This window comes from Pongo pygmaeus, chromosome 16 (assembly GCF_028885625.2).
Source record: "Pongo pygmaeus isolate AG05252 chromosome 16, NHGRI_mPonPyg2-v2.0_pri, whole genome shotgun sequence".
Taxonomy (NCBI): domain Eukaryota; kingdom Metazoa; phylum Chordata; class Mammalia; order Primates; family Hominidae; genus Pongo; species Pongo pygmaeus.
The window spans coordinates 45,749,939-45,769,382 of record NC_072389.2 but is presented as its reverse complement, the minus strand read 5'-3'; the positions used below and the strand labels follow the sequence as shown (position 1 = coordinate 45,769,382).

Below are 19,444 nucleotides of genomic sequence, written 5' to 3'. Positions count from 1 at the left end.
GGAAAGTGACCACTTACTTAATGGGTACAGGTTTCCTTTTGGGGTGATGAAAATGTTTTGAAAATACATGAGGTTATGGTTGTACAACACTGTGAATGTACTAAATGTGACTACGCTGTACATCTTAAATTGGTTAATTTTTTTTTTTTTTTAAGAGACAGGGTCTCACTCTGTCACCCAGGCTCTGGAGTGCAGCAGCACAATCACAGTTCACTTTAACCTTCAACTCTTGGCCTCCAGTGATCCTTTCACTTCTACCTCCCAAAGTACTAGGATTATAGCCATGAGCTACTGTGCCTGGCCAGTTAAAGTGGTTAATTTTATGTTATGTGAATTTTACATCAATAATAAAAAAAAAGCAGGAAGAAAACCAGACACAAAAGATGTTAGAAAAAGGGATATATTTACAAACCAAAAAGTCTCCAAATTCCTACTGGAAGGAGGTAGCAAGTATGAGCAGGTCTCTTTATAAGCCCGACCTCACTCCTATAGAAACCCCAAGTACTAGCCCATGGGGTCAGCCCTTGCCCTATAGCCCATCCTTGTCACAACCCAAGAAGCAATCCCTCTATTGGCCACACCCTTCAGTCTTTTTGCCAGTCATCCTGTGCCCAGGCAGGCATTGGTGAAAAGTACTCAAAGCCTGGCCCTTTATAGCGTAGGGCATGTAGGAACATCACAAGGTCTTGGGGCAAGGGATCCTGTCGCACCAGCCGGCACTCTGCACAGAGTGGGTCTGTCTCTTGATTCATGACATCTGTTTCAACTGCCTTCTCTGGTGCCAAGGCTATTGTGTCCAACTCCTGAGGGGCTGCCTCAGCTACTTCCTCCATCTTCTGGGCAGCTGCAGCCAACTCTTCCAGGTTGTCCTTGCCCAACTCTGAGGAGGGGGCCGTAGGGTCTGTGAGTCCTGGGGACAGGTCACCCTCACAGAGATCTAGTACATCCAGGCTCTGTTTGGCCTGGTGCTCTGCTACTAGGTCCCGTAGCAACTCCTCATTTGTCTTGGGAATATAGCCGCCTCGGCCTCGGGAAGGACCCCAGGCAACTGAGTTGTAGATGGGGTCGTTGAGAATGGGATGGCCCAAGAACTGAAGGTGGACTCGAATCTGATGTGTGCGGCCTGTGAGTGGCCGGCACCGTACCACACTGGACTGGCCATTGTAGCTTAGCCTCTGGAACACTGTCTCACAGGGCTTGCCCCGGGGATCTACACGGCACACCCCTACTTTGTAAGACACCACTAAGATGGGTTCTTTACAGGTCACTTCCTCAGTGGGGAACTCCCCTTCCACCCGGCACACGTACTCCTTCTCCAGCTACATAGGAGGGAAGAGGGAGAAAGTCAGTACAAAGCCTAAATTCATGGAGTCCAAACTCTTTGTGGAGTGATAAGGACCAGTGTCAGAAGATTCAAACTCCAGCTCTACCATTTGCCAGTTTTGCGACCTTGGGTACATTACTTAACCTCTAAATCCTACTAACTCATCTAGAAAATGTGAAATTAGAAAAGCATTTACCAGCTGGGTGTGGTGGCTCATGCCTGTAATCCCAGCACTTTGGGAGGCTCAGGCGGGTGGATCACCTGAGGTCAAAAGTTCGAGACCAGCCTGACCAACATGAAGAAACCCCGTCTCTACTAAAAAATACAAAATTAGCCAGGCATGGTGGCGCATGCCAGTAATCCCAGCTACCTGGGAGGCTGAGGCAGGATAATTGCTTGAACCCAGGAGGCGGAGGTTGCAGTGAGCCAGGATCACACCATTGCACTCCAGACTGGGCAACAAGAGCGAAATTCCATCTCAAAAAAAAAAAAAAAAAAAGAAAAGAAAAGAAAACCATTTACCTCATTGGGCTGTGATAAGCATTCAGTAAATTAGGCTCTAATGTGCTTGATACTAAGCCTGGTATACAGTATGCACTCAATAAATGTATTATGATTCAGATCCAGAATTACAAGTCTCAGGACAACAATCATTACCATTAAACTCTTCTACCCAAGCCTTTTCTAACTACATCTAGAATCTTTTCACCAAGCAGGCTCTCCCCATAATCTTAAAAGCCTTGCTCAGCCTGTCAGCACTTTATTTTCTTATGTTAATTTATTTCTTTGAGACAGAGTCTTGCTCTATAGCTCAGGCTGGAATGCAGTGACATGCTCATGGCTCACTGCAGCCTCAACCTCCCATGGCCAAGTGATCCTCCTACCTCAGCCTCCCAAGTAGCTGGGACCACAGGCATGTGCCACCATGCCAGGATAAGTTTTTTTTTTTTTTTTTGAGACGGAGTCTCACTCTGTCACCCAGGCTGGAGTGCGGTGGCGCGATCTTGGCTCACTGCAAGCTCCACCTCCTGGGTTCACACCATTCTCCTGCCTCAGCCTCCCGAGTAGCTGGGACTACAGGTGCCCGCCACCACGCCTGGCTGATTTTTTGTATTTTTTTTAGTAGAGATGGCATTTCACCGTGTTAGCCAGGATGATCTCGATCTCCTGACCTCGTGATCCGCCCACCTCGGCCTCTCAAAGTGCTGGGATTACAGGCGTAAGCCACTGTGCCTGGCCTTTTTTTTTTTTTTTTTTTTTTGTAGAGACAGGGCCTCCCTATTTTGCCCAGGCTGGTCTCTACCTCCTGGGCTCAAGCTATCCTCCCACCTCAGCCTCCCAAAATGCTGGGATTACAGGTGTGAGCCTGGCCTTGTCAGCATTTTAAAGCTTCAAAATAGCAAACTACTAAGAGAGGCAGTGTATGCCATCTCTAAAGATTTTTTTGGAAACATATGAGATATCCTGCATTTGGCACTAGGTGTTGACCTGCCTTAAGGTAGGAAGGTAGGAAGGATGGCCAGATAAATATGAAGGACCACTTCGGAACTCCATGATGCCCTTTTGACACACAGCATTCGTGAGCCCAAGAAGTGGCCTGTAGGAGACAAAACCCTGACTCACCTGCCGGTCCCGAACCTGCTCATGAATCCTCTCAGAGACTGCAGCTGTCTTGGCAAACATAAGCACCCCTGAGGTAAGGCGGTCAAGCCGATGCAAGGGGTGTAGCTCCTTGAGTTGGTGCTCCTTGCCTAGGATGAAGATAACTGTGTTGTGTCGGAAGCGGCCACAGGGGTGAACGGGAATGGAGGAAGGCTTGTCTACAACCACCACATCTTCGTTCTCGGCTAGCAGGCGAATGGGCTCTGCTGTGACTGGTGGCTCATGCCTGTGCACTGTGTTCCGCAAGAAATCATTGTCCTGTCAAAGACATAGGTAGTAAGTCAGCCTAGGGATCGCAGCCTGTAATCAGTCAACTTCATACCCAGCTTCCCCTGTTCCTTACTGACATGGAAGAATGGTGAAAGCACATCTTGGGCTAAAAAAGCAGTGTGCAGAGTGTGATCTCATTTTGTAAAAATACAGACAGACACAGGCAGATAGCTGGCACTGAAAAAGCACTGGAAGGACATATGCAAAAATGTTAACTATGTTATCTCTGGGTGGTTAGATTATGAATGTTTTTTGGTTTTGCTAACTGTATTTTCTCTACAATAAAGGTATTTTAAAGGTAAAATTTTTTAGCCGGGCGCAGTGGCTCACGCCCGTAAGCCCAGCACTTTGGGAGGCTGAGGTGGGTGGATCACGAGGTCAAGAGATCAAGTGACCATCCTGGCTAACACAGTCAAACCCTGTCCCTACTAAAAATACAAAAATTAGCCAGGCGTGGTGGCACGTGCCTGTAATCCCAGCTACTTGGGAGACTGAGGCAGGAGAATCGCTTGAACCTGGGAGGCGGAGGTTGCAGTGAGCCGAGATCGCGCCACTACACACCAGCCTGGGCAACAGAGCAAGACTCTGTCTCAAAAAAAAAAAAAAAAAATCAAGGTAAAATTTTTTTAATGGAGGAAAAAACCTCCATAAATCATCACTTACTACGATCTTGAACAAACAAAACTAAGGCTTAAGTCCAGGGATATGGGCTCTAGACCAGGATTTGCCACAGGCTCACTACATGCTCTTGGGCAAGTCATTTGTCTTTTCTGGGTCTCTGTTTCCTGTGGAATGTGAGGGTTAGACCAGATCTGTGCTTTAGAAATTGGGATAGGAGAGGGAATTCGTCAATCTATGATATATTGACCCAAATCGCTTGATCAATGGAACAAGTTACTCCAAAACCATCCATTCCCCAAATGCTGTAATCGCCTTTTCTCCACTCACAACCATGGTAAACCAGTGTTACTGACAGGTAAACAGTGTTACTTCTGACAGGGGTGTCTGGTACCTCATACCTGTGATGGAATTTTAAAGGAGTCAAAGCACTGGGCTAAACAATTCTAGTCTCTATCCCTGACATCTCACAACTCTATGTTAAATAGTTTAAGTAGTAGTTATAGGAACATAGGCTTTGCTAGTGGCACTGTTTATGGCCTTACCCCTGTGAGTTTCCTTAGTTTCCTCAGAGGTAAAATGGAGTGGCAATACCTACTTCACAAGGTTGTCATTACAATTAGTGGACATACAATGTTTAACTTTGTGCCCAGCACACAGTAAAGAGGCATAAATGATAGCCCCTATTATTACTATTTGTACAGAGATCTACAACGCAGGGTAAAGTGATCAGTGCCCTTGCCACAAGACGGTGTTTAAAGGAATTATGAGAATTCCAACTTCTGTCCTTTGGAAACAAGGAAGCTGCCTTGAGGAAGAGGATAAACAGGCTGAGTCCTGAAGCACAGACACGCTGGCCACTTGCGGAGGTGGGAAACAGGGGCTAAAACAGTGTTCCAAATGAAAGCGAGAACGCTTTAGAATTGCCATGATTTTAATCCAGTACCTATGCTTTACTAAGCCTAAAAAACAAAACAAAACAAAACCCTGCCCCTTTTCCTCGCCCGCTTCTGGCCAGCCCCATCAGAACTCCACCTTGAGCACGATGTTGAGGTCCTGCACCGGCTTCTCGTTGAGGTGCAGGCGGCCCGCCCGGATCGCGGCCTCATAGTAGGCCAGGGGCTGAGCTCGGAACTCGGTACTGAAGACGTGCAGCAAGCTGTGGCCCACCCAGCGACCTTTGCAGTAGGTCCGGAAGTCAAAGTAATAGGGCCGCACCTTACGCAGGCCGCCCTCTAAGTAATAACTGGTTTCTGCAAAGTGCTCATCTCCAAAGCTCACCCCGGTCCGCCGCTTCTTCGGGGGCGGCACGACACGCTCCCTGGTTGCGCCCCGCCGCTTCTTATGTTTGCCCGGGCCCGGGGCTGCAGCCGAGGGATGCTCCTCGCCTACTGGGGCCGGCTCCACTTCCCGGCCAGCCGGCTTCGGGGGCCCGAGGGACGGCTCAACCCTCGCGTCGCCACCGGCATCACCGTTTTGCTGATGCGGAGCCCTCAGCCCGCCCGCTGTCCCAACCTGGGTAGACAGTGTTTCTGCCATTGGGCCCTTATAGCCACTCCAAGTCCTGGTAAAGCTAGGGCGCCGAAGGTCGCAGCGCCGATGTCCGAGAACCCTGAGCCATGCGCGGCCGCCCAGCCACATGACCACGCGGCCCCCACTCCTCTCCCAGGGTCGCGATCTGAGGACGTCACTCGGCCCCAGCGAATCAGGGAAGCCCAGTCCCGAGGCGGGGTCTGCGGTGAGTGAGCCAATGAGTGAGCTGCTCGAGTTAAATTAGGTGAATTGAGTGAGCGTAGAGATGAGAGACTGTAAATGTCTCACCAAAAGTGACCTTACTCAGACGTCTTCCTATTAGGGAGATACGACGTTATTTATAAAGGAAACCCTTGGAATTGCTCCGTGTAAAGGCCATGACAGGAGTAGGTCGTGTAAATTCCGAGTAGTCCCTTGGGTCTGAAGAAACGCTTGAAAGGAGCTTTATTTAAGACAAAACAAAAACTAACAACCAGAATAAAGATTGCTAAACTCTGCGAATATACGAAAACCCACTGTATTGTATATTTTAAAAGGGTCAATATTATAGTATGTGACTTATATCTCAGTAAGATTGTTATATATGTATTTAAAACACACACAAGCACCCCAGAAGCAATGTGTTCACACCTGTGTTTCCCCCTAACAGCATGAGAAGGATTAGGGATCCCCATTCGCCTCCCATATGCTTCCATCCTGAGATTAAAACTGCAAATAGATCAGAGAATATATTGCGAGGGTTCTTAAGTGCAAAATAAACCAACTCTGGTTAATTTCATCAGAGATGGAATTATGGAAAGAATATTAGTGCCTCAGAATTCACAAGACAACTGGAGAATAGGCTCAGAAAAAGGGCCAAATCAAGGGAAACCAAGCCTTTTGAGAGCCTGGCTTCAGGCATGTCAGGGAAGAAACCCAGTTGGGATGCAGTAGACACAAGACACTATGTTGTGCCAAAGGACCCTTTTTCCTGCAGCCCTGCCACCCCTTGGAAACCCCTAAATCTCCCTGTGTCTCTGTGTCCCTCTCCCAAGGTTAAGAGTCCTGCAGGGGAGGACTTCCATCAGCCACACTTCATTGGTCTGAGCCCTCACTTCCAGGGTGCCTGGAGATGGAAGAATTTAACCTCTTTTTTTTTTTTTTTTTTTTTTTTTTGAGACGGAGTCTTGCTCTGTCGCCCAGGCTGGAGTGCAGTGGCGCGATTTCGCCTCACTGCAACCTCCGCCTCCTGAGTTCAAGTGATTCTTCTGCCTCAGCCTCCTGAGTGGCTGGGACTACAGGCACGCACCACCACTCCTGGCTAATTTTTATATTATGAGTGCTGGGATTACAGGCGTGAGCCACCGCGCCTGGCCAAGAATCTAACCCTCTTTGGTATCCAGAGTGGGATTCTTCCAAATAAGGAGGTATTTCAATGTTAGTTTGCCAAAAAAAAAAAAAAAAAAGACAGTCTAATTCTTATCCTAGGCATTTGTATTCTGGAGAGGAGAAAGGGAAATCTTTTTTAGCTAATTTCCTTCTTCAAGTCATTAGTCTCACCAAACTAACTGAGGGACTGCAGCTGAGGTATCCACAGCTGCAGAACTCCGTATGCTGAAAAGTCTGATTCCTGACTACCTCCAGAAATAAGAGGTAGAATTTTCCGTTGATTGTGGGGTATGTTAGAACCAAACTACTTCACAGGAGGGACATCATCTCTCAAGTGTGTCATTTCATTAAGATATTTACAGTGAGAGCAGAACCTTATCCAAAAGAAAAGTATGTATTCTTAGCTAGCCTCTTTGCTCCATAGGATTGGGGTGGGAGAATTAAATTAGTTAATTCCAGTAAAATACCTGGACTAGTGCCTGGCAAAACTGTGGAGACAGAAAACAGCAGAATCTTGTTCCTCCTCCCCTTCTGACCTACTAAATGAGAATCTGCACTTTAATATGATCCTCAGATGATTCTTCTGCATATTAAAGTTTGAGAAGCACTGGCATAGACCATGTAGAGTAGACATTTGTCATATTCTATAAACATCCAGCATCTTACAAACACCCTTCTTTTGGGTAGAGAATTTCTCACATTACATTACTGCCCCCAAGAGGTAGAAGCCAGAGCCTTCCCACACTCTCTTGCAGCTTGGACATAGGCATTTGACCTGGGCTCTATCTCTTAGACAGAGGCTTTGGTTCAGAGGCACACAGCCGCGGAAGCAGGCCCAGTGTGAAATCCGTGTCTAACAAGGTAGCATTGGAGGCATCTAATCTGGGAGGACAACAGTCGGGGAGGTTCTTGTGTCAAGTACCCAATCGACGAATAATGCCAGCTATAGATGTTCAGTGGCCGTGGGGTGTTCCCTGAGCAGTCTCTCAGTGAGATTCAGATACTGTTCCTGGCTGTATAGACCTAAAGCCTGACTCTCCACCCACCTTGAGGTTCTGTGAACTAAGTAATATTCTCCAATCCTGTGCTATACAATAGGGTCACCGTTAGCCATGTGTTGTACCATAGCTACATGTGGCTAATTAAATTTAAATTAATTAAAATTTTAACAAGTTTTGAGACAAGATCTCACTCCCATCACCCAGGCTGGAGTGCAGTGGCACGATCTTGGCTCACTGCAGCCCTGACTTCCCAAACTGAAGTGATCCTCCCACCTCAGCCTCCCTAGTAGCTGAGACGACAGACATGTGCCACCATGACGGGCTAATTTTTTGTATTTTTAGTAGAGACGAGGTTTTGCCACATTGCCTAGGGTGGTCTCAAACTGGGCTCAAACAATCCATCCACTTTGGCCTCCCAAAGTGTTAGGATTACAGGCCGGATGTGGCGGTGCAACCTCCGCCTCCTGGGTTCAAGTAGTTCTCCCGCCTCAGCCTCCTGAGTAGCTGGGATTACAGGCATGCGCCTCCACGCCCAGTTAGTTTTTGTATTTTTAGTAGAGACAGGGTTTCACCATGTTGGCCAGGCTGGTCTCAAACTGCTGACCTCAGGTGATCCACACCCCCCTCAGCCTCCCAAAATTCTGGGATTACAAGCATGAGCCACCGAGCCCGGCAAGGAACTGAATTTTAAATTGTATTTTAGCTGGGCGCAGTGGCTCACATCTGTAATCCTAAAACTGTGTTTTTTTGTTGTTGTTGTTTTCTTTTTCTTTTTCTTTTGAGACGGAGTCTTGCTCTGTCACCCAGGCTGGAGTGAAAACTATTTCCTCAGCCAAGTTACTTGGCTACTGATGGTTGGCTGATGTCTTTCATCACGTGTTTCTTGGGAGAGAGTAACTGGTGTTGATCCTGGAAGTTGGTGATGGGGAGGTGTTGATCTCAATGAACAAGCTGGTATCTATCCCCTGAAGGATATCAAAGGTCATCTCCTTTAACAACTACAACAACAAAGCATTCTGACACACACTTCTTATGACCACTCTCTCCTTTATGTACTCTGGCCACACTTCCATCATATACTCTATGATCTCCCCCCCCCCTTTTTTTTTTTTGAGACAGTCTTGCTCTGTTGCCCAGGCTGGAATGCAGTGGTGCGATCTTGGCTCACTGCAACCTCTGCCTTCCGGGTTCAAGCGATTCTCCTGCCTCAGCCTCCTGAATAGCTAGGATTCCAGGCATGTGCCACCACGCTCAGCTAACTTTTGTATTTTTAGTAGAGACAGAGTTTCACCATGTTTCACCCAGGCTGGTCTCGAACTCCTGACCTCAGGTGATCCACCCGCCTCGGCCTTCTAGAGTACTGGGATTACAGGCGTGAGTCACCGCGCCTGGCTATCACTGTTTACTGTTATTTGTAAACTTTTATGCCTCCATGGCGGACCCCCTTCCTACACTATTAAGCTGTAAGGATCTCCAGGACTTATATCAAGTCATATGTGTCTTAAATTCACTCTTAACACAATGCTTAGAACACGGCAGGAGCTTGGTATCTATTTACTAAATGAATGAAGGAAAGCTTCATAATTTGATGAATGAGACATGGGTCTACTGGGAGAGTAAGGAAAGAAGCCGCGGAAGTGCTGTAACTTGGGTAACGAAGGGGTGAAATTTTTAGAAGACAAACACCGACAGAGAGAATTGTGGAGGAGGTGAACTGGCTCCGGCGACTAGGAAAAGTCAAGTCTTGGAAACGACTTCCCTATCCAAGCAGGGACTGGAACCCTGGATCTTCAAGGAATCAACCCGGCCCTCGGGAGGGGAGGGGCAATGCTCAGGGCACGTGACTCCATCGTTTCCCGGCAACCAGAGCCCCGTCCACCGTTCGCCTCTTGCTGCTCCTCACTTCTTCACCACGCTGAGCTCCTCTCGACCAATCGACGCACAGAACATCGTCGGGTGGGAAGGTAGTTGGAGGACTCCTGGGCTCCGTCACTAGGGGACTCCGCCCCTCCCGATTTCCTCCGGGCTGCAGGCGACAGAGCTGAGCCAAGCGTTTACTGGGCAGCTGTTGCGGTAAGTGAGGAGGGTCTGGGGTGCCCAGCGTTTTGGATCTCCCACTCTGGCCCGGCCCCGGAATACCACATAGAGGCCTTGGGACTTGATTCATCCTGTCCAGACAGCCCTAGAGACCTGAGCGACTGAGGCCTGGGATCTGGACGCCGGAATTTGCTGCGCGGTTCTGGACGCCCTGCCCTGGGGTAAGGGGCCGTGCGGGGCTCTTGTGTGAGCAAAGTTTTGGTTTTGGGTGGCTTCAGACGAATTCGGGTTGGGGGTTCACTGTAGCGCTAGACATCAGTTCACCCAGGACCGCCGTCGCATATCTGTCCCTTTTACTTCCGGCCTTTATGCTGGCTGGGCTCTGTCTCCTGGCATTATTCAGACCTTGCCTCAGGCAGCCTTCCTGATTTCTAAGTCTCCTCTTGAAAGAAGGTGTCAGCCTATCTTATATGCCTAGATAGTTATAAAAGCCTCCAGGCTCTTTGCGTAGCTTTTCCTACCTGCTCGTGCTTGGGCTGCTTTCGTTATATTTTCCAAACAAGCAGGATGGTATTTGATAAAAACATGGATTCTGGAGCAGCACAGATCTGGTTTCCAGTCAAGGATTCCCCACATATCAGTAATGTGCCCTAGAGCAAGTTACCCTACTGAACTTGTTTTTTCAGCTGTAAAATGGTGAAAATACCTACCTTTCAGTGATTGTATTAAAATAAGAACATGAGACATGGCTGAACTGCATGCGCTGAGCACATAGCCCTTTCATTGTGACAGTACTCTCTGACAGACACTTTTTACCAAGCAGGATCTTCATGTATATGGAACTGTGGAAGACCTTTAGTCTGTGTTCTGTTGAAAACAGAATTTAGGGGTGGGGCGCGGTGGCTCACGCCTGTAATCCCAGCACTTTGGGAGGCCGAGGCGGGCGGATCACGAGGTCAGGAGATCGAGACCACCCCGGCTAAACGGTGAAACCCCGTCTTTACTAAAAAATACAAAAAATTAGCCGGGCGTGGTGGCGAGCGCCTGTAGTCCCAGCTATTTGGGAGGCTGAGGCAGGAGAATGGGGTGAACCCGGGAGGCGGAGGTTGCAGTGAGCCGAGTTAGCGCCACTGCACTCCAGCCTGGGCGACAAAGCGAGACTCCGTCTCAAAAAAAAAAAAAAGAAAGAAAGAAAGAAAACCAGAATTTAATTGACTGGAGTTAGAACTGTTGCTTTTTGAAGATCTTTGGAGAAAAGTGCAGGCTGGTTGTCCAACCTGGAAATGCCCTAGAGATTCGTGTGTGTGTGTGTGTGTGTGTGTGTGTTAAAATATATGTAGCATAAAATTGACCATTTTAACTATTTTTGTGTGTATGATTCAGTGGTGTTCACATTGTTGTGCAACTGTAACTACCATCCACCTCCAGAACTTTTTCATTTTCCCAAACTGAAACTGTGTACCCATTAAACAGTAACTCCCCATTCTTTCTACCTCCCAGCTCCCACCATCCTATTTTCTGTATCTATGAATTTGACTACTCAGGTACCTTATATAAGTGGAATCAGAGTATCTGCCTTTTGTGTATGGCTTGTAGGAATTCCATTTTTATTTTTATTTTGTTTATTTATTTATGAGACAGGGCCTCGCAATGTCACCCAGGCTGGAGTGCAGTGGCGTGATCACCACTCACTGCAGCCTCTATCTCCTGGGCTAAGGTGATCCTCCTACCTCAGCCTCTGGAGTAGCTGGGACTACAGGCACGTGCCACCACACCTGTTTAATTTTTGTATTTTTAGTAGAGATGGGATTTTGCCACGTTTCCCAGGCTGGTCTCGAACTGCTGGCCTCAAATGATCTGACTGCTTCGGCTTCCCAAAGTGTTGGGATTACAGTCGTGAGCCACTGTGCCCAACCTTATGCTGTATTCTTAAAGCCAGTTCTTACTCACTTGAACTTCTGTTTTATAGCTCAGATTCCAAATGAAAATGTTTGAGAGCGCTGACTCTGCAGCCACAAGATCTGGCCAGGATCTCTGGGCTGAAATTTGTTCCTGTCTGCCAAATCCTGACCAAGAAGATGGTGTCAACAATGCCTTCTCAGACTCCTTTGTGGATTCTTGCCCTGAAGGTGAAGGCCAGAGGGAGGTGGCTGACTTTGCTGTCCAGCCAACTGTAAAGCCTTGGGCTCCCTTGCAGGATTCAGAAGTGTATTTAGCATCTCTAGGTAAGTTTGATGGCTCTAGGGAAGCATATTGAAGTTCTGTTACTTCAAACTTGGTTTCCTATTCTTTTGTGTTGTTGTTATTCCTGTCACATGTATCTGTCAGATATAATTCCAAGGGATGTTTCAAGCTGGCTGTTGGGAAGCAGCCCCCTTTTACTTGAACAGATCTTTATTTATTTATTTTTTTAAATTTTTTGAGACTTTCACTCTTGTTGCCCAGGCTGGAGTGCAGTGGTGCAATCTTAGCTCATGGCAACCTCTGCCTCCCAGGTTCAAGCGATTTTCCTGCCTCAGCCTACCGAGTAGCTGAGATTACAGGCGCCTGGCACAACGCCCGGCTAATTTTTTGTATTTTTAGTAGAGACGGGCTTTCATTTCACCATGCTGTCTAGGCTGGTCTCGAATGCCTGACCTCAGGTGATCCACCCACCTCGGCATCCCAAAGTGCTGGGATTACAGGCATGAGCCGCCATGACTACCCAAACAGCTCTTAAAACAGTTTTTGTCACTTCCTGCCTCTGACCAGTTCATCTAAATTCTGTGTTTGATTTCTTGGCATTCTGTAGAACCCTCTTGCCTACTGTTGGTTGCCCATATATTCAAATAACTCAAAAGTGTTAAACCTTATGCCATCCTGCAAGAAAATGTGATGGCCCCAGGGCTACATGTGGATTTCTGATGCTGGAGTTTGAAAAACTTACATAAATAGATTGATTGTTGAGAATGGGAGCATATTGACATAAGATTCATTCTGCCTTTTGTGAGCCATTTTATTTTAAAAATATTTCCTGAACACATTTTCAGTACCCTGTCCTGTGGCCATAGTATAAGTATCTAGAGAGATTCCAAACACAGGAAAGAGATTCAACTTGTCCCATGCTAGGGGAAAAATAAATATCAGTCTAGGGCGGTGATGGGCAGTCTTTAGAATTGTAATATCCTTTTATTGTGGAACAACCATGAGATTCATCCATGTTTCACAAAACCAAACCTGGGAATAAGGCCCACCTTGAACTCCCAAAGTGCTGGGATTACAGGCGTGAGCCACCGCGCTTGGCCCTAATTTTTTTATTTCAATAGCTTTTGGTGTACAAGCGGTTTTTGGCTACATGGATTAATTGTATAGTGGTGAAGTCTGAGATTTTAGTGCACCCATCACCCAAGTAGTGGACATTGTACCCAATGTGTAGTTTTTTATCTCTCACCCCTCTCCAAACCTCCCCACTTCTGAATCTCCAAAGTCCAGTATACCACTTTGTGTTTGTTTTTTTTTTTTTTTGAGACGGAGTCTCATTCTGTTGCCCAGGCTGGAATACAGTGGCACGATCTCGACTCAGTGCAACCTCCGCCTCACGGGTTCAAGCAATTCTGCTGCCTCAGCCTCCTGAGTAGCTGGGATTACAGTCACCCACCACCACGCCTGGCTAATTTTTGTATTTTTAGTAGAGTTTCACCATGTTGGTCAGAGTGGTCTCGAACTCCTGACCTCGTGATCCACCCGCCTCGGCCTCCCAGAGTGCTGGGATTACAGGTGTGAGCCACCGTGCCCGGCCAATATACCACTTTGTATACCTTTGTGTATCCATAGCTTAGCTCCCACTTATAAGTGAGAACGTACGGCATTTTGTTTTCCATTCCTGAGTTACTTCATTTAGAGGATAATGGCCTCCAGCTCCATCTAAGTTGCTGCAGAAGACATTATTTTATTCTTTCTTATGGCTGAGTAGTGTTCTGTGGTGTATATATTCCATATTTTCTTTATCCACTCATTGCTCGATGGGCACTTAGGTTGGTTCCATATCTTTGCAATTATGAATTGTGAAACATGCGTGCAGGTGTCTTTTTGATATAATGACTTCTTTTCCTTTGGGTAAACACCTCGTAGTGGGATTGCTGGATCAAATGGTAGATTTACTCTTAGTTCTTTGAGAAATCTCCATATGTTTTCCACAGAGGTTGTACTGATTTACATTCCCATCAGCAGTGTATAAGGATTCTCTTTTTACCACATCCATGCCAACATCTATTGTCTTTTGACTTTTTAATAGTGGCCAATCTGGCTGGGGTAAGGTGGTAGCTCACCGTTTTGACTTGCATTTCCCTGATGATTAGAGATTTTTAGCATTTTTTCATATGTTTGTTAGCCATTTGTATATCTTCTCAAATCCCATTGAGAAATGTCTATTCATGTCATTTGCACACTTTTTGATGGGATTGTTTTTTTCTTTCTGATTTGTTTGAGCACCTTGTAGATTCTAGATATTAGTCCTTTGTTAGATACATAGTTTGTAAATACTTTCTCCCATTCCGTGGGTTGTCTGTTTACTCTGATTATTTCTTTTGCTGTACAGAAGCTTTTTAGTTTAATTAGATCTCATTTATTTATTTTTGTTTTTGTTGCATTTACTTTTGGGATCTTAGTCATAAATTCTTTGCCTAAGTCGGGCGCGGTGGCTCACGCCTGTAATCCCAGCACTTTGGGAGACCGAGGCAGGCAGATCACAAGGTCAAGAGATCGAGACCATCCTGGCCAACATGGTGAAACCCCATCTCTAATAACAATACAAAAATTAGCTGGGCGTGGTGGTGCACACCTGTAGTCCCAGCTACTCGGGAGGCTGAGACAGGAGAATCGCATGAACCCAGGAGTTGGAGGTTGCAGTGAGCCGAAATCGCACCACTGCACTCTAGCCTGGGAGACAGAGCGAGACTCCATCTTAAAATAAAAATTGCCTAGGCCAATGTCTGGAAGAGTTTTTCCTAGGTTTTCTTTTAGAATTTTGAAGATTTCAAGTCTTATATCCATCTTGAGTTGATTTTTGTATAAGGTGAGAGATAGGGATCTAGTTTTATTCTTCTACAGGTGGCTAGCCAGTTTTCCCAGAACCATTTATTACATAGGGTGTCCTTTCCCCAATTTGTGTTGTTGTATGCTTTGTCGAAGATCAGCTACAAACCTGGGAATAATTTTTTGAGGAAGGAAAGGCAATTCAGGTAGAAGGAGCTTCTGAGGAAAGACGGAAAGAAGAGTCAGAAGAGAGCTTGCATGATAGCTAAGAAATATCTTGCAAAAACAAAAAGGATTTTGTTAATGATGTACTGGAGGAAAAAGATATGAGACAAACATAGGTGGAGTGATAGAAAGATAGGGAGTAATGTGAAATTTGCCAGGAAGCCACAAAAGATAGGATAGCAATGCTTGCAGCCATGGCCTAGGGGATGAAAATTCTGCATGTGGTAGCCAAAGCATCTGTTTAATGATGATAAGGAGAAGAGGCAACAATCGGATAAAGCTACAGAACCAGATCCCTTGGCTTGTTGGTGCTGTATGACAAGGGCTTCTAAGAAACTTTCATGAAAGTCAGGCATGGTGGCTCACACCTATAATCCCAGCGCTCTGAGAGGCCGATGTGGGAGGGTCACGTTTAGGCCAAGAGTTTGAGACCAGCCTGGGCGACATAGTGAGACTGTCTTTACAAATATATTTTTTAAAATTAGCCTGAAGTGGTAGATGCCTGTAATCTCAGCTACTCAGGGGGCTGAGATGGGAGGATTGCTTGAGCCTAGCAGTTGTTCGAGGTTACAGTGAGCTGTGATCATGCCATTGCACTCCAGCCTGGGTGACAGAGCAAGACCTTGTTGAAAAAGAGAGAGAGGAAGGAAGAAAAAGAGAGAGAGAAAGGAAGAGAAAGAGAGAGAGCACTTTGGGAGGCTGAGGCGGGCAGATCACATGAGGTCAGGAGTTCAAGACCATCCTGGCCAACATGACAAAACCCTGTTTCTACTAAAAATACAAAAATTAGCCAGGTGTGATGGTGTGCGCCTGTAATCCCAGCTACTTGGGAGGCTGAGGCAGGAGAATCGCTTGAACCCAGGAGGCGGAGCTTGCAGTGAGCTGAGTGAGATTGTGCCACTGCACTCCAGCCTGGGTGACAGAGCGAGACTCCGTCTCAAAAAAAAAAAGAAAGAAAAAGTTTAATGAAGACAGTGATGATTTTGATTAGTGAAGACTGGCTTGGAAAGTTAATGATCTTTTCTAAAGTCAGTTAAGAAGTTTTCATCTCTGAAGAAAATAAGAGTCATTTCTGTTGCCTATGGCACGGACTGGGAGACAGCGGCAGACAAGGACGCGTTAGTGCCTATTTCTGCCTGCCCTATTGAAATCACACCTGACCAGGGACTCAGCATACTTAGACAGAGAAAGACCTTTTCCGGCCCAAAAGAGTACCTTCCTCTTTGACAACTGAGGCCAGACAATATGAAGATTGTTTTTATTGCTAAATAACCTATATCAAAGAGAATCCACTGATAACAGCAATAATTAAAAACTTAAATGTATGCTATGGATAACCCTTTTTATATCCTCAAGGAGAAAACAAACACTGCAAATATTTAACACTTATCAACTGAAGGTTTTTTACATGGGTGAGCTCATGATAGTAATAACAGGAACAAAAGGTATTTGTTTTGATCAGTGGGTGTTAGCTGATGTGACTTTTTTAGAAATGAAAACAGAACTGCAAATCATAGTTTCTATTGGCTGTAAGCTTAACGTTCACCACCCCACCATGCCATCATTTACCTATGTACTTATGGTTGAAGGCAAACTAAATTAAGGCAGACGGTAAATGGTGATGTCCTTTCTTGTATTCTTCGAAAGGGGAAATCTGTTAAACAATTAGAGTTAAAATGCAAACAAGAGTAATGTAACCTCTGTCATCAAGAAGCCATATGGAGCACTGTCATGGGATTAGAAGACGTTTGTTTTTATTAGACTCCAACATCCAGGCCACAAGTTGAGCAACTTTAAAAAATGTTGGGAGATTCTTTTTATTAAGAATTTAATCACACATAGAGATTTTAAAGGTCTCTTATTGAGTTCTCATCAAGTCAATTTTAATATCTAATGAACCGTTGGATCTTTCATCATTTTCTCTAATTCTTTCTCATGAGATTTGGAAACCACTTCATGTTACTGTAACAAAAAGAAAAAACCACTTACTCCTCAGAGAGATTATTTTCAAGGAGTTGAAAAAAGACGGTAGTATACACATGTCAAACCAGGGAAAACAAGCATTCCTTAGAGAGATACCTGCTGGGCTGACGTGATTTCAAAGAAAACATGCCATTGATTTATTTATGAGAACCTATGGCTTTTCCCTTTTCTCGGGTTAAACATTTATTTGATACAATGCAGGGTGAGGACTTTGTGAAGGAAAAAGGAAGAATGTTCAATTCCCTTTTATCTGTCCTTAAAAAATGACCTCTTTGGCAGGGAGTGTGGATGTCCTCATCAGTGAGAGATTTTTTAAGTTGGTATTTTGAGTTTTAGATTTAGTTAAAATTTCATGTCATGCTCATTTTCCTTATTAAGCTCTACTTCTCTCTCTAGAGAAGAAGCTAAGAAGAATCAAAGGTTTAAATCAGGAAGTGACTTCCAAGGACATGCTTCGAACTCTGGCCCAAGCCAAGAAGGAATGCTGGGATCGGTTCCTCCAGGAGAAGTTAGCTTCAGAGTTCTTTGTGGATGGACTTGATTCTGATGAGAGGTAATCGATTCCCCGTCTAGTTCCAGCTGAAATCATCCTTTATATGTAGTTGTTCTATTTGTTTTTAGCCCAGCAGTAGATTTTTAAGAACAGACTTTTTTGCCAAAAGGCAAATACTGCAGCTACATGTTGGTCACAGATTGAATAGAGTTAAGGATAAACCATTGTGTTCATTTTTAAGTATGCAATGAACTTGAGAAAGTAGTAACTAATCAATCGCTCTTATGTTCTTGAATTCTTTCTCATGAGGTTTGGAAACCATGTTACTGTAACAAAAGGAAAAACCATTTACTCCTCAGAGAGATTATTTTCTGGAACTATCTCTTCGTCTCTTCTTACCTCTGAATTTCCACTGCCTTACAGATTTTTTTTTTTTTTTTTGAGATAGAATCTCGCTCTGTTGCCCAGGCTGGAGTGCAGTGGCACGATCTTGGCTTACTGCAATCTCTGCCTCCTGGGTTCCAGTGATTCTTGTGCCTCAGCTTCCTGAGTAGCTGGGACTACAGGTGTGTGCCACCACACCCGACTAATTTTTGTATTTTTAGTAGAGATGGGGTTTTACCATGTTGGCCAGGCTGGTCTCAAACTTCTGACCTCAGGTGATCTGCCTGCCTCAGCCTCACAAAGTGCTAGGATTACAAGCGTGAGCCACTGCACCCGGCCTGCCTTACAGAATTTTTGTCAGATTGTAGCCACTCAATGAATTTATGTAGACTAAATTAATGAATTTATTAAGCATCCACTGTGTGATAGCACTGTGCTTGGTGTCATGGAGGGAATGGTATAAGGAAGTTTTAAACCCATTTGTTTTTGTCCTCAAAACTACTTGAGGGCAGATGACAAATATATATAAAGACATACCTAACAATACCAGGCAGTAATAAGAGAAGGGCCAGTTGAGTAGAAGTGACAGAATGTGCTTTGGGAATTGAGAGGCCGCTGAGCTCCCTCCTGGCTTTGGTGTTTTGCCATAGAGGGAGGCAGGACTTGAACAGTACCTGCAAGTAGTTTAGATCCAGAAAGATAGAGAGGGCATACTACTCTGCCACAATGAGCAGGAATGGGGCTCGACACAGGAAATCGGCTCTGCCACTTACTGGTTGTATGTTCTTGGGTAAGTAAGTAACCTGTGTGTGCCTCAGTTTCCTGATCTGTGAAATGGGAGCAATCAGCTTTTACCTCATAAGTTGTTATGAGGGTTAAATGAGTTACTATTTGTAAAGGGTATAGAACAATGCCTAGCACATGGTAAGCACTACAGAAGTGTTGGCTGTTACTAATATTATCCTTCCTACAGAATTTTAGAGTGTGGTAAGAAATTATTCAAAGTAAAAATCAACGGGGGGAGTAAAAAATTGAATTTTAACAAAAGGTCTTAGGGGAATGTGATTTAACTTGAGTTTCCAACATATGGACATTGGTGTTGAGAGTCCCATCATGTCAGAAGAAGTACTGCTGCCGAAATCAGGACAGTATGTGAATAAAACTTCATAGGTACATTTACTTGCAAATGTGTAAAATACTTTCACTTACATTATCTCAAATGCTCAATCAGCATGCCTCTAGATGCTTCAGAAATCAGCGTAGCATCTAAGGTCAGGCCAACTCTCCTCTGAGGGTTCAGGAAATTATATACATTTTGCTCTTTTCTATCTCTAAAGGTCCAACCTAATTAAGTCTTAAATTGCTCCAAACATAGGAGATTTGAAGATGCAGACTCCTGACCCACTGATAATTTGGTATTTACTTATATTCTCTCCCCCTGAATACCTCTCTTCTCTCCAGCTCTGAGAAGAAAACACAAAACTTTCTCCTGTGTCATTTTCAAGTAGAAATCCTCTTTCTCTGAAATCAGAT

General features: G+C 45.3%; 2 protein-coding genes across 6 annotated transcripts in view; one reads left to right on the top strand and one right to left on the bottom strand.

Moving 5' to 3' along the window:
- Positions 1 to 384: 384 nt before the first annotated feature.
- RPUSD2 (RNA pseudouridine synthase domain containing 2) lies at positions 385 to 5,554 on the bottom strand. Of its 2 annotated transcripts, none has more exons than XM_054450268.2 (3): positions 4,910 to 5,554; positions 2,948 to 3,244; positions 385 to 1,319 (listed from the first exon to the last, which is right to left on the bottom strand). In XM_054450268.2, the coding sequence occupies exons 1-3, from the start codon at positions 5,513 to 5,515 to the stop codon at positions 585 to 587; spliced, it is 1,638 nt and encodes a 545-aa protein (XP_054306243.1). In that variant the 5' UTR covers positions 5,516 to 5,554; the 3' UTR covers positions 385 to 584. The 2 variants fall into 2 exon arrangements, with proteins under 2 accessions (XP_054306243.1, XP_054306244.1); XM_054450269.2 differs by having other exon boundaries at positions 5,156 to 5,554.
- A 4,154-nt stretch (positions 5,555 to 9,708) lies between these two features.
- Positions 9,709 to 19,444, top strand: part of CCDC32 (coiled-coil domain containing 32) — a 46,206-nt gene continuing 36,470 nt past the window's right edge. For all 4 annotated transcript variants that reach the window (XM_063652129.1, XM_063652131.1, XM_063652130.1 and 1 more), the window contains exons 1-3: positions 9,709 to 9,849; positions 11,783 to 12,038; positions 17,431 to 17,587. In XM_063652129.1, the coding sequence (XP_063508199.1) occupies positions 11,795 to 12,038; positions 17,431 to 17,587 (401 nt within the window). In that variant the 5' untranslated portion in view covers positions 9,709 to 9,849; positions 11,783 to 11,794. The remainder of the gene's footprint in view (positions 9,850 to 11,782; positions 12,039 to 17,430; positions 17,588 to 19,444) is intronic.